The sequence below is a fragment of the Corvus moneduloides genome, chromosome 2 (genome assembly GCF_009650955.1).
Source record: "Corvus moneduloides isolate bCorMon1 chromosome 2, bCorMon1.pri, whole genome shotgun sequence".
Taxonomy (NCBI): Eukaryota; Metazoa; Chordata; class Aves; order Passeriformes; family Corvidae; genus Corvus; species Corvus moneduloides.
Window position 1 is genome coordinate 108,543,911 of NC_045477.1, and position 26,686 is coordinate 108,570,596.

General features: G+C 38.0%; 1 protein-coding gene across 7 annotated transcripts in view; it reads right to left on the reverse strand.

Annotated features, from left to right (window-relative positions):
- Positions 1-914: 914 nt before the first annotated feature.
- Positions 915-26,686, reverse strand: part of MAP7D2 (MAP7 domain containing 2) — an 82,190-nt gene continuing 56,418 nt past the window's right edge. For 6 of the 7 annotated variants that reach the window (XM_032100783.1, XM_032100782.1, XM_032100784.1 and 3 more), the window contains 15 exons: positions 26,571-26,685; positions 25,525-25,623; positions 23,459-23,569; positions 22,025-22,147; positions 19,055-19,203; positions 17,846-17,973; positions 9,931-10,163; positions 9,433-9,559; positions 8,065-8,269; positions 7,844-7,948; positions 6,603-6,656; positions 5,908-5,986; positions 5,029-5,215; positions 3,078-3,357; positions 915-2,518 (listed from right to left, as the gene is read on the reverse strand). In XM_032100783.1, coding sequence (XP_031956674.1) covers positions 3,108-3,357; positions 5,029-5,215; positions 5,908-5,986; positions 6,603-6,656; positions 7,844-7,948; positions 8,065-8,269; positions 9,433-9,559; positions 9,931-10,163; positions 17,846-17,973; positions 19,055-19,203; positions 22,025-22,147; positions 23,459-23,569; positions 25,525-25,623; positions 26,571-26,685 — 1,965 coding nt within the window. In that variant the 3' untranslated portion in view covers positions 915-2,518; positions 3,078-3,107. The remainder of the gene's footprint in view (positions 2,519-3,077; positions 3,358-5,028; positions 5,216-5,907; positions 5,987-6,602; positions 6,657-7,843; positions 7,949-8,064; positions 8,270-9,432; positions 9,560-9,930; positions 10,164-17,845; positions 17,974-19,054; positions 19,204-22,024; positions 22,148-23,458; positions 23,570-25,524; positions 25,624-26,570; position 26,686) is intronic. The other variant, XM_032100781.1, reaches the window with a different exon arrangement.

A 26,686-nucleotide genomic window follows, 5' to 3' on the forward strand; every position in this document is an offset into this window, starting at 1 on the left:
GTTGCCAAGACCAGTGACAAATTCAAAGTAAAGCTCATTGCAGAATCTTGAATCACAGCAGCAAACACTGGGATGGTGCTGGCATGAAGAAGTTATAGCATCAAAAGCAAAAAGAAGTGATTTAATCCCTCAGTTGACAATACCTGCTCCAGATATTTAGCCAAATTTGAAAAGGTACATTTAAAAGCAAATACAAAGGTAAATATGCAATATCTTTCTTCACAAATACTCATCTTGCTTCCTTCAATCTTAGTAAATAATTCAGTGGACAAATAATATAAATGTTTCAGGAGTCAATACAAATGAACTGTCACCACGGAAAGTATTAATATACTTCATAATAAAAGTAGATTCTCTCATTTGCAATTTTGACTGAAGCGACGATTTTAAAAAGATATTTTTAAAAAATTTCCCCTCAGCATTTCACTAGAGAACTAACAGCAGCTCCAGGCCAGTCCCTTTCCAAGCAGCAGTGTGTGCATGTAGCTTGAAGAGAAGTTCAGCATTTATGTCACGTGTACTCTTTCAGAACAGCTCTTGCACACTAAACAGAACAGTGTCTTCTTACCACAGCTCCCAAGTTTTCTTTTGCTTATTTTCTTTGCCAGAGAGCAGGGGCTGAGACTGCAAACTGGTCCCTACACTGTCACCAGCCCTCTGGATGCCACCATTTGGAGTCCACATCTTAACGCTCTGTAGCCACCAGCCTGCATTTCCTCAGTGTATTGGCAGGACCTCAGAAAGCAAATGAATATATGGCAGTGGCAACAATGGTGAAATATTCTGAGGTTTTGACAACCACTCCTTCATTCAATATTACACCCTCCTTCAGAAAACACCTCAGAACAAATTAACATATGTGTATTTTTAAATCAGTCATATTGTTGTGGGAATAAAAAGCGCTAAGAAACAAGTCAGATTCATAAATGAAAATGTATTTCACCTTTATACATGCTATACAGGTCATGCAAATACAGAAATCTACAGGTTATACAATGACACCATAATAAAATATAATATGACATTTGTCAAACACAGTGTATTACAGCAAAACAAACTGTTTCTGTTTATTATTTAGGAAATAGATGAAGGACGAATTTGGAAGACACAGTATCATGCTACAGCTTACTGCACAGTCAAAAGAAAGTATTTCTTTGAACTACACTAACATAAATAGAGCTGGGTTGTTGTAGGTATGATTTTTTTTAGGCATTGCACATCATGTCACTGGTTACTTTCCCATTGCTGACTTTTAAGAGCACAAGAATGGTGCTACAACTGAGCTCAATCTACGCTGTGAACTCTTACACGTGGAAAAAAAAAACCAAGCTAAACACCCCCTCCCCCCAGGTTTTCACAACTTTTGTGTTAGTGTCCAAAGAGAGTTGTATTTATAATTTATTCTTATAAGGGACTGGACAAAATGCCCTCAAAGCAGCACCTGATTTAGCATAAAGGTTCACCAACAGAAATAAGGTTAACACTGTATGGCACATGACGTCCTGACCTTGTACATCTTGATGTGGACTGTTCCACACAGATGTTTACAGAACATTAGGGGCCCCCAGTGTTCCCTGCATGCTGTTCTTGGCCTTTGTGTTTCTGACATTCACTTACTGTTTTGCTGCTGACCAAATCCCATTTTGTTGAGCCTACAGGAAGATAAAATACTTCTCTGTGTGATAGAAAGCCTGCTGGTAACAATCAAGTGTCTGCATCTTCAAAGGTTAGCGTATTACCTCACCCTCACTCGGATCTACTACAGCTATACGACATATATATCAAGGGGTTACACTTGGCATTTTGCCTACTTTGCTTACAGGTGTTACACAAATACGTTTTTAAACACAGTTGATAGTTGCTCCCAGACTAATTAATATTAACCAGTAAGTGCCACTAGTGACTAACAGTGTCAACCTAATCATAAGGGGATAATTCCCACACTCCACAATCAATAAGAAGGCTCTTTTTGATTCCAGCAGCTATATTTTTTTCAAGCCTCTTCAGCTACAGTTTTGAATTATACACTTAATAAAAGTTGCCAGTAACTCCTTATTAAAGACAAAAAAAGATAGGCACAAAACTAAAGTACGGTATATTATTTTGTTTCAATGCACTGTGGGCAAACCCCATCATTATTTACAAGAAAAAGATGTCTAAATGGATGTATGATCAAGCTTAGGAAAGAATTATTTAAAAATAAAATGCACAGGTAAAAATCACAGTGAAGTGTTGAGATGAATTTTAAATTAGGAGAAGAAATAAGTGCTTTATTAGCATCTAAAGCTCAAATTCTAATGCACGCTCTGTCTTCCCTGAAACCATCAAGGCTCTAGATCATTGGTTTCTACCAAAAGCAGTCAGTTATTCAACATATTCCCTGGGAAGACAAGTTATATTCAGCTCTGGTTATTTGAAATCCAGTGTTCAAGGACTGCAGAAGCTTTTTCAAGTGACAAGCTCATATTTTACTGCCAGTAGCATCACGGGGATATATATCCTCCAGAAATTGTAACCTCTGTCAATTAAAAAGAGAGAAGAATATCAAGTCAGCTATGCAAGTTAGATGACCTCAGTTTTGTAATTTAGAATAGACTCTTCCAAAAAACCTGACTATGGCTTTGTACTTTGAAACTGTCACTGAAGCCTACTATGGTGTTTTACTATGCTGAGATTTCAGGGTATGTGATTCTACATTGCAAGTTTTATAGCAGCAGCAAAGAGTAAGCAGCAGCAATAACTACCATTCCCTAGACTGGCCCCGCTTTTAACTGTTTTCTTCATGCAAATGGACTCCAAAGATATACAGGAAAGGTACTGTATTAATGAAGAAATTCTGGATGCATAAAGGAAATGTTTCCATTTACCAGATACTTGTGGTTGCTATGTTAGAGTCAGTTTGCATATGATGCCAATTTTCAAACAGCTGCAAATATCAAAGATTATGATGAATTTAAATACCTAGGAGAACAGCTTTCTTTCTCTCTCCACACTGCTGTGTACAACTTCTGTAATTTTCCGGGAAGCCAGTATCACAGCAATTTATTATACCTAAGATGTTTATCACAGTACTGTACCTGTATCTGTTCTGCTGAAAAGCGAGGCTGTCAACAGATAGAATTAAGTGTATTTTCCTGTCCTGGGCTGTTAAATCCCTCAATCAAGTTTTTGTTACAGTCATCTAGGCTAAGGGTATCACTGGACATCTTGGAGTAGGTAGCTTGGCCTGTGAAATCCAAGAGGTCTTCAAGAGCCTTGGCATTACTTGTCCCATTTTGGTCCAAAGAAACACCTGGCATGAGTTCATTCATGGGTGAATATTCAGGGATGGAGATGAGTTCTTCTTTTGAAACCGGGCTGAACAAAAAATAAGGGAAAGAAAGATACAGAATAAGGTATGTATAACTTTTCATTAAGTGACAATCAAATTAAACCTCTGACTGTTCAGAAACTATCACTCATCTTAAGGCAGCTGCAGCAAGCCTTTACATAAAGAATGTCCTAGTCCAAAGAAAAAGATATTGCCCTGTTCAGGATGGAAGGTCAAAGCTAACCTATGTCCCTTAATGATTAAGGTTTGGTGTAGCTGTGTGACATGAGCACTCATCTCCTGAACCCACATCTCTGACAGGTTACTGAACTGCGTTTACTGATCATTATTTCAGCCCCTGCACCATTCCTTTACATAAATGTTTATTGCACCTTTTACATTACTGTCCTGATCCTGCAAACACTTAAAACATTTCACATCTTAAATAAAAAGTTACTTCTTAAGATCTTATGATATACTTCAGACATAGAAATCCCATAATTAAATTTAAGAAATGCTGCAACCAGCCACTTTGCTGACACTAGCAAGGCTAGTGCATTTTAGTTTGGAGAAGAGAAGGCAGAGTAAGGCTTTCACAGCCATTTCTAAACCATGATGTAGTGGTGGATGAGTTGAGGGCAAAACTATTGTGCATGAAATCCTGCAACACAAAATGTAAGGGGTGCCCAATGTCACCAGTAAGAAACTGGGCTTAAAAGGGATCAAAGAACATAATCTACCCAGTGAGACAGTACTGTACAGTTTGCTTCCAGGAGAGGTCCTGGACACAAACATCAGCAGGTAAAAAAAAAAAAAAGAGTTGGATAAACTCATGGGCAACATGTCAGCCAGTGGCCACTTAAAAGGCCAAGGCAGAGTTGCACCCTCAATATCCCTAAGGCAACACTTCAGTGTCACCTTGGATTGCAGGAAGTGGTGGGCTCAGGTGCTCTCCCTCACTAGTTTTCTTACTGATATTCTCTGAAACCAAACAATGGGCTACATGGACTTCTAACCTGTCCCAGTAGGGCATTTTCTACATATTTATGCGTATTTGTTGAAAATACAGAAACAGTATGAGAGGTTCAACTGGCTTACTAATTAAAGGAGAAGAGCATAAAAATTCCATGTTTAAAATTCAGACTTAGCTTTGTGTTAGCAGCCTTAAATTAACTGCCAATGTACAAAAATATGTAAATAAAAAAACTTAAATTAAAAATCCTTCTTTTCTGCACGTCCTGCCATCAAAATGTGAGAGTATTTAAAATCACAAAGTTATTAGTTGATTTCTACACATTTCTACTTGTTAAGTACTTAAAATTCTAAATCCATTATTTTCTTTATTCTGTTTGTATGGAGGCAGAAATGCTCATGACTCACAGCTATGCAGCCAAATTAAAAAATGGTGCCATCAGAACAATATCTACAGTAGCTGCTTTCACAAAACGGTCTGAAAGGTTTGGGCAAACTTGCATGGAATCCATAAGTAAGGACTGTGGAAGGATTTCAGAGTCCTCTCTCCCAAATATGTGAGAGTGAGATGAGGTTCTGTGGCTCTTGTCTCAAACATCCTGGCAGAAGCAGAGCACACCCAGCAAACACCCAGCTGCCACCCTGGGGAGGATGTGAGAAGCAAAGTAGTAAAGTATTAACAAACAAAACCCAAAATCCTGTGTCTCATGAGTTGCACAACCCCTATTGGTAGATCTGGTCTGTACCTCACATCCATGGACTGAACCTCATCTGCTGAATCTTCCATGCTGTTAGATTTCCCATCAACAGCTTCCAGCTGAATAAGTCCTGAAACTGACTTCAGTCCATTAGTTACTACATCTTGGGAAGGGATTACAGAAGCAGCACTTTCCAAGCTTTTGTTTTTCAGGCAGGTCGCCAATCCGTTGATTTCTATAAAGGAAGGTTAGAAATTATGACAGGAGAAACTTCATTATTTAAATAGTTTTACCTTATATATTGAGTAGAAAGGAAGACTAACAATGCAGTAGAGACTCAGTTTAATCCATGACTCATCATACTATACTGTCATTCCTCTATTCCACTCCAAAACTGTTCTTTATGCTACATTTTTTAAATTTGAGGAAATAGGAAGAGAATATTTTATCTTTTATGTCCTGTACTAAAAACTTTAGCCTGGGGAAGCAAACAAAATACAGATAAATGTCAGATATGCATATTTTATTTAATAGTCCTTTAAATAAATACGCTTTTTTTCTATAAAGTCTAATTAAATGTAAAATTTAGAGTCATACTATGAAAAGCTTGGTTGTGTGCAAAGATTTTCTGCCTACAAAATTTGAAGGTAGATTGCAGCAATCAAACATATGGCAGATTAGAACTTTTCATTTACAAAAATGCTACATCAGGTACTAAAATGGAGGAGAAACTTTATTCTGCTTTTGCTTAAGTGGCAAAGCAAAGCTGTCTCTGGTTTCTAACATTTGTCACTGATGCAAATGTAGCTGTTCTTTTTGAGATGAAAGCAAAGAACTTAGGATAATACACAGTGGTCCGCCTCAGATCAAAAAATTCTGAAGAGAACCAACTGTGAAAATAGGTCAGAAAAATATGGCAATTTTTACCTGGCTTGTTGAGAACAAGGACCTTTGGTTGCTTTTCCACATTCAAAGTTGATGGTATCTCCAGTTTTGGCTCTTCCTTCTGAAATCAAGTAATGACTCAGCTGTATTAGAAAGAGGACTGTAACCTTCATGGAACTAGCTGGACTCAAAACTTGTGAGACTGCCCAGGGCCACAGGGTGACAAAGACCATGACCAGCAAGACAGGACTTTTTTTCCCTTTTTAGTTAGGCATAGCATTTTTTTTAAATTCAAAAAGAAAACATTCTCTGAAAGTTAACTGAACAGTTTCCTTAGTAGGTTAGAAATGAAAACCTGAGTGTCACTTCTTAGCTGGACACAATTGCCTTCTTTTTAATCCTACACTCCTGACAGGCTTAACAGAGAGCTCAGTAACTAACTCACTGGCTGGTACAAAGCAGGAAGACACATCAACAGCAGCAAACATTACAGCTCCAGCATCCAGGAATGTGCTGTTGCCCCTTGCTAGATAGTGAGGGGGTTACCTGCAAAGGCTGCACAAAAGCTGTGTCTCTGTGGCAGTGACTGCGACACAGCAACAGTCACTCTCAGTTTGAAATGCATCTAAAATTTGGGTCTGGAGTGTACCTAAGTACACTTACTAGGATGGAACTACCCTACAATTTAATTTCCACATATGAAAATAAAACAAAAAAATCCACATACTGTTTCATACCTTTATTTCTGGGGTTTCACTCTTCCTTGTTCTCTTCATTATTTCATCTATTCTCTATAAAGCAAAATAAATCTGAGGATGAGATGGCAGACAGAATATGTAACACAAGAGACAGAAAGGGGAAAAACAGACGAAAAGAACTTTTCTTTACTGTCATGACATGATCTCTGCCTGTCTTGAAAAAGGGAGGACAAATAAGAAAAATAAAGAAATGAAAGATAAAAAATATATTGGAGCTGGCTTTCATCTATCATGTATCTTACAGAACATGACTTTCTCAGTAGACGCACTTCAGAAACAAGCATTTTAATACCAGGTGTTTGCAGTTATGAGTTATGCTCAGTTCTGGAACAAGACATGTGTTTAAAACCAAGTGTGGTTAATCTAGTTGCTTTTCCAACTATTTCCAAACAGTTCCTTTAAAAATAGTTAGCCTTTTTGGAAAAGAAGGGCAAAATGAAATATCTTAAGTTATTCTTACTGGAAATGTGTAAGGCATCATCTTAAAATACTTTTGTTTTCCTTCTTTCTTCATTATAAAAAAAGGAAATTATTTGAGATGTAAAACACTTTGGTTTGGTATTCTAATCTGCAACTGCATCATGCCTCTAGTTCAGTGGTGAACAGTTTAAAACATATTGGAATAACATACACGGATAGATGACCTTTTGTAACCAGGCAGGGGTTCTGCAGCTGTTCTCTCTTTCCTGCCACACAGCTGTAAACGAAGCTAATTTATGCAGCTTCAGCCACTTCCATGTGCAGCAGTGGCCAGACAGTCCTATTCCTCTGCATAATGCAACCAGAGACAGCCAGGTGGGGGAAAAGGTGCTTGTTACTCACAAACTTTCTCAATTAATGACACAGAGCTTTTGTTGAGTAAGTTTTAAACAAAGTCACTCATGTTTCTCAGTAGTTTGTGATGTCCGGGGTTGGGCAGCCATCGACATTTGCCTTGGCATGCCCTTCCCTGTTTGTCTCAGGCATTTAACTTTTCAGGCAGAGGCTGGCTCTGTGTTTGGTCAGTGCCCAGTAGAAAGTCATTTGCCTTAGGCAATTCCACTTTGTTACAAATTTTGATGTCCATGTTCCCCTAACAAGGCAAGTAGTAAATACTAAGTTTGGCATAACTATTCACCTGTAATCCCTCCAGATTATTGTTAGTAGATACTACTGGGTGCTTCCTGGGTTATGTATTTAAACAAGAAATGAAATAGTTATCCTGAGGTGCAAATACCCACCTTCTTCCGCTCCAGCCTTTCTTGCTCAATTTGCTGCATGATTTGTTCCCTTTCAAGACGAAGTTGTTCAGCTGCCTCACGGGCTTTGATTTCTGCTTCTTCCCTCTAATTAAAATGTGTAAAATATCTTACGGTCATTATTTATCTCAGGCAGACTACCAAATATTAAGAAGTATTTTTTCACATGTATCAAAATTTTGCATTTCTGTTTGAGGTGATACCTGTTTCTCAAGTTTGGCTTGGAGCTCTTTTTCTTGCTTTTCCTTTAGCATTTTTTCTTCCTCAGCTCTTCTCCTGGCTTCCTCTTCTGCCTTTTTTCTAGCTGCCTCTTCTTCACGTTTTCTTTCCTCCTCCTTCTTACGAGCTGCTTCTTCCAGACGAAGTCTTTCTTCTTCTGCCTTTCTTTTCTGTTCTTCTCTTTCAAGCCTGCAAAAAATACAACAGAAGGTTTAAAAGGCTTCATTGAGAACATGCTCAATATTCAGGTTGCTATCAAGCTTTTACTCCAATCTTATTTTTAATGCCTAAAATATTGCATAGAAGTTATTATTTCCATTGAAAAAACATGTGTGATTAAAGAAAAGACTTCTGGTTCTAATTTCAATTAGAGTGTCAATAACAAAATTAAGTTTCAAGAATAAAGACATCCCTCTTCCCCTGTACTTGACACCCAGAATGAATACTGGTATCTATAAATAAGCAAATTCTTCTATCCTTTGCTTCATCTGAAGATAAACAAATGGGATGAGTAGCAGCAAAGTCCACAAAACACAGTGGAACACTGGAAGGAGTGGGTCTAAATTCCACCTGTGTTGTTCCCTGGCCCACTGAGGGACATCATGCTCCTTAAGAGTTGTTCTGCAAATGATCGTTCTTACCATTCTATCAGGGCCAAAATGGCAGGAGCTGGTCATTCCACTCCCACCCCACCGTGTTTTTAACAAGAAACCCCAAACTTGAATCTAGACATGCAGAATTAGTGATTTACTACTATGGGTTTGAAGGAAGTGCATGATTTACTGACACTTGCAACCAGCATCCCATGCAGAGAACCACCTAAAAGCCTGTTGCCAGAATATAACCAGAACTTCACTGCTCAGACACAGCAACCTTCATTCTGCCACACTCAAAGACCTCAATGCCTGCAGCAGAGTTGGGCATGAAGATGAACTTCAGGTTAATTATGAATGATTCAAGCCTTGCCATTTAATGCATATCCTGCTGCTGCAAGACTGTTCCTGCTACATGATCTAGCTCAATTTAAAGGCACCTCAAATATTTTTTTACCATGTAAAATACTTCAGGTATGTCCAGACTGAAGTGTGCAGTACACTTCAGCATGGACATGCCTAAAGTATTTGGAAAAGTAATAGTTTATTCAGGGTTCTTGAAGAGGCCAAATTATTATTTTCTAACTTCACTAGTCATACAGACTGCAAAAGACACTAATGAAACATGAGTCTGAAATTGAAGAAATTAACAAATACATGTAAACTCCCACTTGATTCTAAAACTTCCACAGTTGCAGGCATCTTCAGTGATACAGGTTAAATTACTAGGTAACAACTTTCACAAAGCAACAGAGATACCTTTCCCGTTCTTCTCTTTCCTGTCTCTCCCTTTCCTCTTGTTCTTTTTGCAGGCGGGCCTGTCGTCTTTTTTCAGCTAGAATTTTTGCAGCTTCTTCTGCATCACTTGTTCCTGCTGTGATCTTCCCTAGGAGAGGATAACCAAGGGTGGAAAGTCAGGCAGGGAACAAAGAGTGTGTCCAGAAATTCCAGGTTTGTACAGAGGCTGAAATGGGCCTGGTTCAGAGTGGTAAGACACCTTTTTAAGAGCACACTTCAGCATTTTCAGCAGAGAGAAGATGAAATAGATAAGGGCATCCCTGGATGTCAGCATTTTCACATCCTCATTAACAGTGAGGTACATTAGTGAAAACTACGTATTTACAGGTTCCAGTATGTATCTTTACACATTCTCATAGGCCTATGACTGAGCAGCTTCATGAAAAGAACCGCTCATCACTGTTGAAAAGTCTCAGGGTCCCAGGATATCTTGCAGTAACATCTTGCAGTAAGGCTCACCTTCACTGGTCTCAGCCTTTCCAGCAGAAGGCACGTGCTTCTCAGGAGCCACCTGGCCCACGTCATCAGCGCGTGCTCCTGGGGATTTCAGGTGACTGACATTTTCTTTCTCCTTGTCTGCTTTCTTTTTAGGTGTTTCCTGGCTGAGATTGGAAGTGGCACGATGCTTCACAGGAGAAGCTGGATATTGTTTGGCATTTTTAGGAGACTGAGGATAAGTCTTTGCAACTGTCCTGATGAGGGAAAACAAAAATCAAAACAGGCCAGATGTTACACAGCTTGGAATCAAACTCCATCTTCACACTTCTCATGCTTTCTTGTCTCTGGCTACAGAGGAGTATCAGCTGTTTTGCACAACACTGAAAAGAACCACCTGGATGCAATCAGAACTTGAAATGCATGGAAATTACATGGAAGTGCACATGATTACAGAAAATTCTCATTAAAATAAACCAGTAACACTGTCTAAGGTCTAGGTGAGAGATAGGAAATTGTGGACTACCTAAACCAATGATTTTAGTAATTACCATTTCAAAACAATTCTGTCAACATTACTGTTCCTACACTCCTTCTCAACATGTAAACCAAAGCTATGGCTGCTTTCTGTCTGTAGAAATTATAATGAGCTACAGTGTGCTGCTTTCATCTGAACACCACCTTGCCAACCATGGTCTTTTTCTCATAGTATCTGATTTTCCAAAAAAGCATCAAATACCACTATGTACAAAGGTAAGGCTGGGTACCACAGAAAGAGACAGAACTAATCAAACCATTATATCATCAGCAACACTGTTTGAGGTAGTGCTTTTCTCAGCACCAACACAACAGACTCCAAACTCAGCCCCTGTAGACTTTCACAAGCTGCACTTGTGGTGATGGTGATGCACAGCAGCAACGCAGCCCACTGCTCATCTGGCTGTTGCACACCTCAGGTGAAATGATAAACCTGAAGTCAGTTCTGGGAAAGTGGAAGGGTAAAGATACCTGATATTCACTAAAAATAGTTGCACATAAAGAGAACAGATACCAGGAAACATAAAACTACACACAAACACCATTCATTATTTATGTAACACCAGTAGCTAGCACTTGTAACGTTAAGAAAGGCTGGGATGTGTGACTAAGTACTAAAAGAATCAAGAGATTACAATCTTAAAATAATGATTTATGTGAGTCTCATTAGAATAAATTATCTTACATTAAAGTGAACATTATACATGTATTTCTAACCTTCTTCCTGGAGATGCAATTATGATATAAATGTACTATCCCATATCACTTTTTTCATCTACACAATATAGAGTTTCATGCACTGTAACATGTTTTCTGGACTATACACTCATTCTGGCAGACCACAAGCATGAAAAACATGAACAACAGCTGAAAATTAATGGACTGGAGTGGCAAGTTTTGTATAGATCTAGCTATAGTATTGTGTGGTCGGAGACTATTATAACCAGAACAGCATTTGCATTACAGAGCAGACAATAAAAATAAGATGTCTTTCAACTCCTCCCCAAACTCATGAATTCTGTAGAAGAAAGGGTTCTTTTCTACCATAGGAGACTGCATTTGAAAGAGGTTGAGACATCAGAATGCAAGGAGCTCACTCAGAGCTGCCTGGTTTGTGGGGAGGAAAACACCGCAGAGTATTGCACCATCCCTACTTTCTTACTCCCACTGAAGAGCCACTACAGACTCCAAAAGCCCTTGGGCTGCAGGAAGAGTAGCACCCAACTAAATTGGAAGTTCATCTCAGGTACCCCCTGCCCGCAGGCCCAGGAGCTCCCTGTCAGCTCAGGTCCTTGCCCTTGGTCCTTGCCTGAGCTCAGCTCTAGGTAAGCCAGTTCCTCTTAGCTTCCTAACCTGCTGATCCTGACATGATGTCCTGGCTTGTCCTTGGACTTGCCTCAGTCAGGTCTTTGTTGGCGGTCACTGGGCTCTTGGTTGATGCTGGTCACCATCACCAGACCTACCCTGGTCACTTCTTTCGTCTGCTATGGGATGGGGTGCTGTGGGCAAGGTCCCTGTCCTCATTTGTCCTGCTGCTGCCCACGCATCCTGCTGTTCTGTGACAGAAACAGGCTTTGGAAGATGTGAACAGGCAAGTCTGTTTCCAGTTCTTGAAAAAAACAGCAAAGGGAGAAGCCAATGAAATTGGCTGGTGTTGACCAAATCTGGTTTTAGCATTGTCTTTAGATTCCTCTTTAGGATATAGATGGATTTCCAGGTCCTTCTGAAGGCAAAGGCAGATTTCAAGGCCCCGTGTACATCTCACACACGTGTACATCTCACACACGCCTCATCATTGCAGTCATTTCCAACTGCACTTCATAAAAATATAATTGGTAAATAAAAAGAAAACATTTTCCTCCTGTTTTTCTGCAGCACAGAGGATGCTTCTTGCTAATTAGACACTTCTTCAAAGCGGAGTCCCTTCTTGCTGCCTTTGGTTTACATTTCCAACTTTACCACACGTTCCTCGCAATGCTTTTGATTTAACTTGTTGTGACAGAAGGAGCAAAACAGGCTAATAACTAAGGCTGAGTCATTCTCAGTATTAATACAGAAGTAATTGTTCCCTAATAAAGACAAGACAATTAAAGAGGTCGGTAGGAAGGAGTCTAGTCATGACAGTCACATATCTTGCACTGCATAGGCATTAGAGCAGACTGGCTGTACAACTTAGCTGGTGGATTAGAAACGTGCTGAATGTGTTATTTAGGTACTGCATCTTTGAACTTTTAGACCTACAGTATTTTTTTTTTTTATGGCTCTTGGACCAGAAGAACAAGAAAATAGTAGAGTTTGCTTCATATAAAGTAGCTAAAAGTGAGAAGAATAGAAAATACTGATTACTGCAAGGATGAGAATAGTGCAGTGTGTGGAGTGCAAAGCTGAGAAAGTCCATCAGGAATATTTTTTCAGAATTTTTATATCATTTACTGGATACCAGTAGAAAGTATTAAATCAACATTGGTTTCCCCCTTGTATTTAAAACATATTCTCAACTTAGCACCTTTAACATTTCTTGACACAGGGAAAGAACACTCCTTCTAAATAATACTTAAGTTATGCTGCTTTACATCAGAAAGGGCCAAACTTGATTATGAAGACAGAAAAATGGAATTATTAAGAAAAAAATTTATAATCACGTGTATAGGAGCCTGTTTAGGTTTAAACCGTGATAAGAAAGTGGGAAACACAGAATTATGCCTGATAAGGATTAGAGAGTTAAGATGACAAATCACTAAAATCCAAGAAGTGGTAGCATGCCAGTTGTCAGACAGCTCACTCATTTCTCAGTAACTGGATTTTACAGGGGAATACAGAAGTACCAGAAGCACCTTCCTCCCTCCAAGAATACATTAATTTTCTCACCTAACTGCCCTGAGCTCACATAGGGGCAGCAGCATGTAAGAAGTTGCCTCCTACATGCACGTCTAGAACATCTATCAGGTGTGAGGATCCACTGGCTCTTAATTACAATGGCTCCTATTTAATTATGAAAGGGATAGTCCATTCTGCAGAACACTGTCCCAGGAAGAGCATATGAGGGGTTCTGAGCTTACTTTTGCTAAGCAGAGAAAATAAAAGTACATGCAGCACACAAATCAGAGGTCACATCCAGCTCTGGCCATAAACAGCAGGGCAGAGAACAGCACGCTCTCCTGAAAAGCCACCTACATGACAGGTCACTGGTTATGGCTGTCCATGAGATGGACTGTAAATCAGAAATCTGCAGCAATGCAAGAGTGGCAGTATTTTTCCCGTTTCTCCCCATTAATTCAACAAAAACTCTGCTGAAACCACACCAAGGATCTGCATGTTCTCAAGCCTGCTTTCTGACATTGCTCTGATCACAAGCTAATTCTGGGTTCTGACATTTTCGCTCTATCTGTAACACTTTCTCAAAAGCAGTTTTCTTTCACTCTTAGTTTTGATCTTTTGTAGCCAAAGACAGATTCATTTCTCTTTTACATTTCTTAAAAGAGAATAAACTCAGCATAGGTCTGTAGAATAGTTTTGAATAGCTGCGTTATTACAGGTGTTTCAAGATCTTGAAATGGCCCATTATCTAGGTAACTGCTGAAAAATCCCTCAAAATACTCTTGATTCAACATTCTACCCATTGTTTTTCTCTTTCCAAGTCAAAACAATAACCAAGAGTAGTAAATGTAGCACATATGAAATAAAATCTGAAACAGGCCACTGCAGGACATAGAAGCTACTTCTGTGGGGAATTCACCACATGCAAACACCTTTCCAATAACTCATTTTTAAACACTTTACAAGTTTGGGGAGCTTTTTTTGTACTACTCTATGTTCATATTCTGTCAGTATTCTGCAATTTGACTGAGCATGCATATTTCTGATGTCAAAAGTGTCAGGGGGCTGTCACCTAAAAGACCCACCAAGTGAGGGGTTCAGTTAGTAAAAGCATGAGCAAAGGACAATGACCAGCCTGGGATCTGGAAAGGAAACATGAACCACCACCCATCAGCACCACTACAAACACTTTTCCCTTCCCCCTTTCTCCTTCTCTCATGAGGTAATGCTTTGGCAAAAGCATGTGACACAGAGGCTTGTCAGAGCCTTCGATTTTTATTCATTGGCTTATGCTATGGTTCATCTGAAGACACCTAAAACTAAATCCTACTTCCTTGATTCAGTCAGGTGCCACTGATTTATTTAGGGACTATTTACCCAAAGACATGTGAAGGACACAGCCTTTATTGCCTTCCTGATCTATAAGAAAGCACACTTACCTATTCTCTGAGGGATACTGCAAGAATAAACTGATTAATGTATAGATCTTTGAAGATAAAGCATAAAACAAAAAATTACCCAAAGCCCTCATCCTGTTATTATTGATCTTGTGAAAGAGCTGAAGAAAAAGAACACTTTACACCATCAGTATCCAATAGCAATTGAAATAAATTAAAGACAATTTCTCAATTATTCCAACTCTCTAATCCATTAACTTTCATCTTTGTCAGCTGATCCACATTACGATTCAAAATAATCGTTTTGGATTCCTTTCTGTGACATTTTGTGATGTATTTACTTTTCCAAGTTACTTCAAGTTTTGAATTCCTTTCCCGCTTTTAATTGTTGTTCAACATATTTTTTTTCCCTTTTCTCCTTTTTACATCCATATCTGTTGACTCATTTTCTCTCAGATGCTATGTTTTTGGGCTGACCTTTTTTGCTTTCTCAGCAAAATTTGCACATTCAAAACATTAGTATTTTATTTATGTCATTACTGCAGCTCTCTTCTGCCATTAATCACTGTGTCTCTTTAGGCTGAAGTTTTATTGTCTTGTTTGATCCTGTGTCAGTTACTTTACCATGATAAAAAGAGCTTTTTATTTAATAAATAATGAAATAACATATTAAGGAGACAAGTTACTGCCACTCCGAAACAAAGATGACAACTGTGAAGAACTAATAACTAGAACAATACCAAGAAAACTTGAATGCCAAGTCACATATTCTTAGAAAAGAAATGCATACAGCTAATTGGCATCTAAATCACTGGCCGTACTTGATTCTTTCCTCAACAGCTTTAGAGGTTAAGGTGCTATACAGGATCACTAACTACTACTGCTGTACAATATGTATTCTTATTTCTTCCAGGGTATTTTTTTCAGTCATATAATGTGCTAGAAGGAGAAAGATTAAACTTGTAAAAGATCATTAGGTTTGCAAGGAGAACGAGTATTTGTATACATATTTAGTCAGATTAAAATTATACGTAAATGTCAGATAATGATCTTGCTGGTCAGTGGATTTAAATAAAGGCAGTAAGACTTTTGGAACCTTCCTTTAGATTGTATAGCTTTATCTCTTAATTTAAAATTAACAGTGGAATTTGAGTTGTATGAAAAAATGCATATATTATATTATCACTATTATTACCTATATATAATAATACAATATGGTGACTAGGGCATCTTTTTTATTTTAGAATTATGAGGGGAAGTTTTTAAAGTGCTGAAGCAGAACTCTCTGCAATCAGTAATAAACATGGATTTAAACTTTATTTACTGTATCTCTCATAAGGTCAAGGAGGGTGTTCTAATCGGGCCACATTAAGATTAAATGCTCGGTAATACATTTCTAGCCATGGTCAGAATCAGATTCCCTTGAGAAGGCGAAGGAGGAAGAAAAAAAGAGATCACTACTATGGCTCACAACCACAGAGAAACCCACCAGCAGGCTTCTTAATTCCTCCACACAGCATCTGTTTCTTCCTCTAAAGAGTATTCCTTACAGGCATGAAAACATTTTACTGTACAAAGGTTATCATAATTTGCACCTCTGGGAAAAAAAGTTCTCCATCATTTCCTAATATTTTATGGAAATTAGTGCTACAAATTAAGACTGGGCATACATTTTTCATGAAGCACTAAAGAGCTGTCTCCCAAGAACTTTTTCTTTCAACCACTATGATGCTCTACAGTAAACTTCACCTGCCCAGCAAGAAGCACTTGACTCCCAGTTATTCATTTCCCACCAATCATTTTGCTTAACTGTGTCTCTTGGTTTGTCTCTTATACTGGCTGAACAAACTGAAAAATGCATTCTGAGAAGGGAGTATCAGTACTTACAGAATAATGTACAGTTTTAGAGCTCAAACTTTTTATTTACTTTACATTGCAGAGTGCCACTAGACAATGATCTGCTCAAAACTGTAATAAGAAAGCTGATTGTCATTAACATTGCATTTCATTCAATTTTTGCACAAAATGGATGTAGTTCATACCACAGACTCTGATGACATTACATATTTAATACTGGAAGTTTGAGAATTTGTAGCCTTACAATATGAACCAAGAACTGCAGTGTCCCAGTTACATGCAAGGGGATGTCTAAACCAGAAAGAATGCCGAGAGTCAGATGGTTTCCTTATGTTGTCTAACATCAGATTCACACACAAAATCGTCCCCCACTAAAGGGCTATGCTCTCAGAGTTGAAACAGAAAAGGAACACCAGCTGGTTTTTCAGGCAGAAGAAATTTGTCAGAAAGGGGATCATCAAGCCTGGTTCAAAATACGGCCAGCTTCAGATTAAAAAAGATAAATAAATAAGACAATTTTCAAGACACAAGTGGGACCCACAAACAGGGTCCCAAAAAAACCCCAAACCAATCAACCAGCCAAAAAAATCAGGCAATTACTGTACACCAGGACTACTTTAGCAAACTTCTACATTAGAGTCAGACTTAATACTCTGTTCTAAGAAACCTGGAAACCCATTTGCTTAGACTTGAGTTGCAAGCTGTGGTACACATAACACAGTTTTCAGCAAAAGACAATCAAGAAAAGCAAGTCAGTTGCCAGTAAGCCCAGATATGCTATAGGTCCATAGCTCTGCATTTAAAAAAAAAAAAAAAAAAAAGAACAAAAAGCAACAAAACCACAGCAAACAAAACCTTTGCAAATGAGCAAAGGTTAAAACCAATGGTTTGGATGACACATAGGTAAGTGTATTTATGGGACCAGATGGTCATGCCAACAATAGGAAATGCATATATTAAATGCTGGAATTTCTAGTTATTATTCATGATGAGTGCATTTCTTCACATTAGGCAGTTTCTTCAAAGTCGAACAAAAAAACCATATTTAAAAATACATGTAAAATAAAACTTCACATGAATTATGAAATGCACTATAGTCTCAAGACTGAGGAAAGGTAGAGGGAAGTGTCTCTAGTGGGCACTAACACAATATTACAGATATCAGATTTGTTATCTACACTTCTCTCTCCTCTCGCCCATATGTGTGTATGTATAAGTAAAATTAACTAGATTTTATACAACACTTCAAAGGAAGTTCCTCAAGAATCTATGCCTTATTTACAGGTAATGAGAGGTTCACAGGTATTAGCTCACTAATGAGAAATGCATACTTAGGTGTTGCAGGTGATGCAGATCTTCTGGACATGGAAGCAGGAGAATCAGACCTTCTTAGAGGAGATCCCATACCAGATGATGAACCAGGTGTTGCAGGTCGCTTCTCCTTCTTTATCTTCTCCGTCTAGAAGCACAGTTCGTTTTAATTTTCATAGTTAGGATCAATAAATCAAAAATGCATTTGATTGTTTTATTAGCAAGATGGCATATAAAGAGATTTGTGTGACATACTTGCAAAAGCTTCTTAAACAGCCGCCCACAACTGAGGTGCCATTAATAGTTCTTTATTTTACACAGACATAGCACACACCCACTCCTGTCTTGCACGGACAGAGCATGCCAAATTGCAGATAAATAATACCACATCAGAGCCTGTACAAGAGGCCTCTTGGGAGGAGTGGTGACATTGGGTGGAATCTTCAAAATCATCCATATGCCCCTGCTTAGACATGATCAGCAGTGCAATGAGGCACCTCACAGAAACGTTGCTGCATGCAACACTGAATCACACCTAAGACTGACATTACAGGAATCTTTCCTCCCAGCTTTGGTTCTCTCATTTGCAGCTAATTTAGATGGCATGAATTCCCCTATCATTAAGTATTACAAGATACGGGACTTTATGTGAATTTTACAGCCCTAACATAGATTTTTTTAGAGCATGCTTTAAACTGTGTAGACTCAGTGAAGGTGAGTGATTTGCCTTCTTTTTTGGAAACTACGGTGGATCGATAATGCATCTTTTAAGCAAACAGCATTAAAAATGTCCACAAAGAGAGTTAAAGCAATTGATGTAAAACAGAGGCATTATCAATACACTTAAGAGAGTTTCTGAAATATATGAAGCTTGCTCATTAACTAGCAAGAGTGGATAGTCATACTCAGGGGGGAATTCTATTTGTCATCCTCATTCCCAGAAGTTACAAGCAAGTCCAAAACCATACACTTCAATGCCTCGGTTCTCTGAAAATAAGGGTGTTAGTGTTCCAGTACCAGCACTCAACACTGATTCCCAGGAGGAAGAAGATATTGAAATGCTCCTTAACAGGAGCACAAAGGCAACAGGTGTTGGCATGGCTTACTTCCCTACTGCTGTTTCTTATAGCAGGGGAAGCACTTCATTTGTATTCATGCAAAGGGAAAGATAATAAGCAGAAGCTGCATCAGTTTACCCAGCAGTGAAATCAAAACTATTACAAACTCACCTGAGTAACTTCAGCTGCAGGTGCCCCTTTCATGGCATTGGCAGCGGAGGGTGAAGTTGCCTTCTTCCTGTCGGTGCTTCGGGTGGGGGAAGGCTTGTAGGGAGATTTAAGAGGACTAGCTGGTGCTACACGAGGACAGATATGGAATACTAAAGAGTTATAGTACAATAGCAAGAGCAAAAGGGAACACAGATAGAAGAAGTAAAGGAGGGGAGAAAACAGCACACTTTTATGTTACAATGTTCAAAGGTAGTTTCAAAGTGTTTTTTAGTGTTTCAAAATATCACATATAACGCATTTGAGATGATCCTATGTTTATTAAAAATGTCTCTACTGCAACACTTTACAAGATTTAAAAAAAATTATCTCTAAAATATTTCTCTCTTACTCATATACCTTTTTAATCACCTGACTAATACTGTGACTCTTTTTTCTTCTAAGAAGTCCAGCTGCCTTTGCATATGATAAAAAAGTAAGCAGATAATTCTAGCTGGGTGACTTTCAAAAACATACTGCAAAACAGGAAAGGTGACAGAAGCATAGGGAGTTTTGTTTTGTCTTTTTTAAAGCCTAACATTCAAAGGCTCTGAAATACCTTAATTACTTCCCCAAATAATACTTAATTAAAAAAACTAACAAAAAAATCCTCCAAACCTAAACTAAATGCTGCTGTAGGTATTTCAGTTACTGTTACTTGAGGGAGACATCAATTTGAGTGTGACATACACATTACAGCTTACAGGGCAAGTCTTTTTTTTTTATTTGCAATATGAACAGGATTTTTTTTAAATGGGATATTTTACTCTTGATTTTGCTCATATTGCCTTCTAAGATGAAACTTTCACATACATATAGAACAATCAACAGAGTATATGTTTTATCAATAAGACAGACACTAATTACAATCAAGTGATAGTGTTTCCTATCTTAGTCAACTAAAGCCAAGAAGGATATTGACTTTGAAAAAGTAGTAATTATGCACTAACGTAAAGAAAGTCACATTCCCAAATTTTTCTTGGAGGCAGCCCTAACAAGTTTTTTCTGAAGCCTTTTTGTATGCTTTAAAGTTTAACTGGACCTTTGTATTCTTTGACCCACTTTCCAGCCAGTTGGCATAAGGTCACTGAATATTAAGAAAAATGTTTAGAAACTTAAAAGCTGACTAAGGGAAATATTTTTACTTCAACTGTTAAAAGAATTAATCATGTGTCCAGTAACAACTGTTTGCCTGACTACCTTGACTTGGAGTGACATTAAAAATGTGTTGCTGTAGAGTCTGAATTTGAGGCTCCTCATTTCTAAGCTTATAGAAAATGCAGTACCAGAGCAATTTTGACCCCAGCATCATGACAGGAGGCACAGTATGAGCTCTTGGAAAGGAAGAATCCTCTTCCCTGTTCAGGAAGCTACTTCTATGGTGAGAAGTACATAACAAATGGGAGATCTCCCTCAACTATTTTGCCGGCAATTACTGACAAAATGTCAATGGCCACTCTGAGATTGTTGTTTGCAATCTGTGCTACTGCCTGATTGCCTTGTGAGGAAATGACAAGAAGATGCTTGTTCAAAATGCTGTTCCCAAATTAGCTGCCCTGTTTCAGCTTAGTGAAAAAGCAGTTTGCAGAACAAATTGTAGCCCTGTCAGACATGCCAGTGTGTTAAAGATCCTGTGATAAAGAGAGATAAACCTGAGAGTTTACAAACAAAATAAATGAGCAAGGACAAAAGTCATCCTTACTAATTTCTTTGATATCAAATACAAGACAGAAAACATCATCCATAGGTGGCCTCAGCAATTCAGCTCAAAATCTAAGTAGAATGTACTGATCTAATTTTGACTTGGGTTTTGCTCACTCTTGGCAGCAGTTGGTCCTTGAGCAGTAAGCAAACTGGGAACTTTCTCAAGTACTATATGACAACATTTCTGCTTCCAGTAGAGGCTGCTTTTAATGCAGAAACAAGGCAAGCAATTTTAGAGACATTCAATATCAATGTCCCTATGCACTGAACAGAGAAGTAATGCACAAGCAATTCATTTTTAAATAGCTTTGTACTAAAAGCACAGATACAGAACCTAAGCCAATTTTAACCAAGATGTGTGAGAACACTCATCATAAAGATGATCAGTCTTTTATCATCTAAACAGTTTAATCCTGAAAAAGTGTTTCCTTTTGCAGACAGGCATTTGGGTGTGTGCTTTGCGGTGCTTTTTTGTTTGTTTGTTCTATTTAAAGTAAAAAGGGCTGTTAAACTTTTGTCTTGTTTCAGCCAATGCTATGACCAGGTATGCCTCTATAAGCAGAAACTACTCAAAGTCAGGCACTTCCAGGACTGGAAACATTATTTTTGTAGATGTTTGCAATATAATGGTTTTATTAGACTACCCTTTACACACAGGAATGGTAACTATCACCCCTTAAAGATCAATAATTTCTGGAACTGACACCTTCCTATCAATATTGTTCTTTCATATGTGTATGTACACCTATATATATATATAGATATAAAAATACACACAGTCACACACAGGCAGAAAGATATTTAACAGCTAGGAACTGGAACCCTGGTAAAAATAATTAAGGCTCAATGGTGCACTGGGATTTTTGTTCTACGTACTATTTTGGGTATGACAGGGCTGACATTAATAAATCAATCAAAGCCTCCAAGAGTTGTCACATCCTTGTCTAAACACATGTTTGTTAAACAAATATATTCATTTTTTTATAGTCTCCAGTTTTAATGTTTTCATTTTTTTTTTCTAAAACAGATATTCAGAACAGCAAAGACAAGAAAATGTCCTTTTCAAGGATTTTAAATAGACTGCTGTCTGAAACAACTTAGTTCATCATTGATTTTGTACTATCCTGTAAATTGTCATTTGTTTCATAGTACTCCATTTCTTTCAGCAGCTACACAAATGCAGCTAAAACATATCTCAATGGTTTCAAAGTGAGGAAGTCACATTTTTACCTGGAGTATTGTACTGCTCAGAAAGCATTAATGTACTTCTGCTTCTGGCTAAAGATGACTGTGTGGGAGTCAGCAGTCGAGAAACAATAAAGTTTTCCATTGGACTAAGATGCATGCGGTGAGCTGAAGGATGGGAGCAAATAAAATAAAATTTAAAGTGCAAAGAAATAAAACAATGTTACATTAAAATAACTGAAATGAAATGATGAAATGATTAAATGAAATGACAAAAAAACCTTGAAGCTTTTGGTATTTAAAATATTTGAAGATAATTATCATTTCCTCTGGAAAAAACCTTCTAATTTCTCTATTAAGTTCCCCACCTGTACAATACATACAGTAAGGTTAAGATCGTGTTGTATTTTGGTTTTACTCAGAGGCATGTTCCATTCTGCAAAATGGTTACTTTCATGACTCAGCACGAAAAAGGTTTGTCTTCTTCCCCAGTAGGAAAGGTAAAACACTTGGAAGAACAGCGCAGCTGCTCACTAATGTGCCACCCATACAGGGGTTGCATTTAAAATCTGCCATCTCACCATGTTACGTAAGTCTTATTTATACAATATGCCTGCATTACTTCCTACTCCATAAATATAAGTGTCAACTATATAAGACATATTTATAGATGGTCCTATTACATGTATATATAGCCATCTGTCATAATACCCTCAAAGCTACTGATGAGCTTTCCTTAAGCAATTCAAAAATTTTTATTCATAATAAATTTACTTTCTCTTTTTCATTCTAGAAACAAGCCTTCATAGTAATTTATTTCAGTAAATATATATTTTTTTCCCATTAGACTTTAAAAAAAAAGGGGTAGAAGCAAAAAAAGCAGACACAAAATAAACCTAAAAAAATCCAAAGAGTTCACAGTGAGATAAACCCTTCAGTCCTCTTTGTAGTGTTTAGCAACCACTAATCCTACAAAATGATCATCTTTTGCAGAGTCTCTTGAGGATCAGAGTTTCATAAGAAATTAAAGGGCTCCGCAACTCTGGTCACCAGATTGAAGTCTCCCAGGTGGCTCATCAGACGTACTCCTGCCTACGGTACATCCCATATCTACTGTCAAGCCACACCTCTGGTTTGCTTGTATTTCCTTATTTTGCTAGAAGGTCACAAGCAGTACAGATATAGGAAATTGCTGCAGTCGCAGCCTGTACTTACAGCCCTGTTTGCTGGAGTATCAAAAGTTGAAAAACAATCAGTAAAAATCCCCCAGCATTTGTTGCTGGACTATGATTTCCAGCTCAGCAGGACAGCCTTGGGACAGGCTGCAGAACCAGGTTATTATATAATACAGAACCTTGCAGATGTTTGAGTTCCTTTGAATAACAGACATAAGCAAACCACAAAGCTACATGGACCAGAAAGAAGTGCTTTAAGCAGAAGGAGAGTTTATGCTGGCAGGAGACCAGCACATTCACTTGCCTCTGTCGGGGGAATGTGTTATGGCCGCTGTGGAGGACGAGAGGCGTTTACTGATTGGCGACTCCATTTGCTTTGGCAGATTCATTGTAGAAGCTGAAAGTTTGTCACACGCTGCAGAGAAACGCATTGAAGATATTTGTATTCACACCACAGTGTTGATAAACTCCAAAAATTAACCTTGCATTTGTACTTGTGGCCCTTGCCACTGATCATAGCACTGAATTAGGCATGAGGTGAGCTCTTTCTGAGCACTGAGGACCAGCACCCTATGACACATGCTTTGGCATGCAACTTTTCTGCTTGTGAATTTAAAATTCCAGTTTTCTAACAGCCTGTTTTTTATACTGACACTGGCAAATAATTATATATCAGGTCTGAATGAGTGAAGCTATTCTGATACGAGATACTTAATACCAGCACAAGCATAAAGTTACCCAAACAAAACGAACTGCACACATGACAACTCTGAACTCATCTTCATTCCCCCTCCCCTCTATCTTCAGTCTGGAAGAGCTGGGGATCCCATCAGATATCACTCCAATAAGAAAATGAAATAACCAAAAGTTGTGCATCTGTATGAAACCCCACTCTTTTAATGACTGAGCTGGCATCAGCCATTTGTCTTTATCTTTTTGTGCTGGAGAAGAATTTTAAAAAAAAAAATCAAAAAGACAACTCAGTTTTTTTGGTACATTTTTCTTCTGAAATACTATTTGACAAAGTCTGCTTGAGCAAAATATACATTTCCTACTTTGGCATTTATTCAACTAAGTGAAAGAGAAATGCTACTCAAGTTATTACTACAGAGTACTAGTACATAATGATCACTGTATGATATTCAGAAGCTAAAAGCAGAGATGCTTTGTCCCCTATATTTGAATCTTATTTCTTTCAAAAGCAAAAATATTTTCAGCTAGAGACATGTATGTGGCCCTAATTCTGCACCTTCTAAGTTACTGCATTCCCTATTTTGTCCATCAAAATAGGGAATGCAGTAACTGTCTTAGTGGGGTTTCCAAGATTTTCCTCCATCTACTACAGTAAGCAATGCAATTCACTACATTTGCTTTTTTATAAAAGCACATATAATGCTGGTATGCTGCAAAACATTAGTTGCACGGACAAATACCTTTGGACATGAACAACAATCAGTAAAAAAAATTGAATCTGTTTGCACAGAAGTAATAGTTCTGTGAAATCATAAGCAGAACAACATTTACTGTGAATTCTGCAGGAGTAATACCAAGCCTAACTCCTCCTTTGGGGGACAGAAGGAACCTATTTCTCAAAAGCACAGGCTGTGTTTTCTTTTCAAAATGCCAAGTACATTTGCAATCAAGATTAGAAATCCTATATGCAATCCATTTGTAATTTTGGAGGACTCATCTACTTCAGAGTCCTTCTATGGGAATAATAATTTAAAAAAAAAAAAAACCCTACAAATAAAACCCCACCAAAAAAAAGATAACTGAATATAAAACATGATTGCTTAAATAAAGTCAACCGCTTGAGTTTGTTACAGATACCAGCTTGGCCAAAATTCATTTCAGGAGGCTGAAAACATAACATGGCTGTTTATACCAAATTTACTTGTTCTTAAAATATTGCAGAAGGCCCTTGAAATGGAAAAAGAGGGCTGTTTTGATGAAATGTGGTCTTCATAACACATTTTCTTACTGTGCAACTGAAATTTTTCTCAACAGCACCTCCATTAGAACTGTGCACACCCATTAGAACTGTCAAATATATGTGTAATTATAGACACACACAGAGGGCACCCACAGAATTAACAGTGATGAGAATCTGAGTGGTAGAAGTCTACAGTTACTGAGAAAATTATGAAATGCCTCTATTGTGCTGGAATGTGAGGCATGCACTGCTCCACCATGGCAAAATTAAAAGGAAATTAAAAAGACACTGGTCTACATCACTAAGGGTAATGCCATAGAGTACCAGACTGAAATGATAAGAAAACAGTGGTTAGGAAGAACAAGATCAGTGGATGGATTACAGTGATTAAAACAGTTATAAACGAGACACGATGGTACTGTGATTCTCTGAAATACCATTGAAGGAATCAGCAGGAGCAGTAGAGGTCACAGGGTCTGGAGGAAGGGTGTTGGCAGCTAAACCTAGAACAGGGGGTGGGGTATTTTCTGATTCACCTACACAGCAGAGAAATCAGAGCAAAAAGAGGTGAAAGAAATTACTGAATAAGTTGGGGGAGCTGGAATTAAGCATAAACTGCATCACAAAGAAAACCTGTTTCTTTCTCAAAGTATAAGAGACTTCTTTTACTATTATATATATTTGATTTCCTGGCTTTTTTAAATGACATATCATGAAAACTATGATATGAAACAGAGTTTGCCTTTTTAAAGTTAAGTATACTTACACACTGTTTAAAAAGAGAGTAACTGTTATACTTCATCAACACACAAACATGGATATTTTTCCCTATAACATCAGTTTATTCAAACATGACAAATTTAAATAAATTGTATGATTTAAAAGAGAAAACATGCATCTTTCTGAAATACAAAAGCAGCACATTACTGATTATGTAATAAGAAGAATTTCCTCTGAAGCCAAAGCAAAAATAGCAGTAACAGAATGTATGTGGGGAAAAAACCCAAACTATTTTAAACTGCACATGCTGCATAGTCATCTAGAAATTCCCATCAGGTTTTTAGAAGTACCAAACAAAAACAGATCATCTTTTGCAAGCCTTAGACAGCACTCAGTCCTTTGGTGAATATTAAATTTGCTAAATTTAATGCTAAATTTTATTTGTGTGTATGGGAAGACAATGTGGAAGAAGCTAAAAAGGGAGACAGTGCAGCAATTTTAATTTTAGCATTGAGCATCCTCCAAACAGATTCTGGTTACTCTATTAAAATGATCTGCATTCCTAAAGTTAGGAGGAACCTTTCTCCACAGAAGGTATTAGGGAGAGGAAGCCTGGCAAGCAATTACAAAGCACATATTCACGCCCCAAGGCAGTAGCCCCTCCAGTACCACCCTAACTATAAACCCATCATACTTACTATCTCCACAATCTCATGCATTTTGCACTTGCAGATCTGCAATGCAGGCAGCCTATTTCACTTACCATCTCTGCCTCCTGAGCCTGCAGCCAGTGCTCCTCCCCACGACCATCGCTTCTGCTTCTGTTCCAGCTGCTGGCTGCGTTCGAGGGACCGGCGCATCATGGCTTCTAAACGTTCC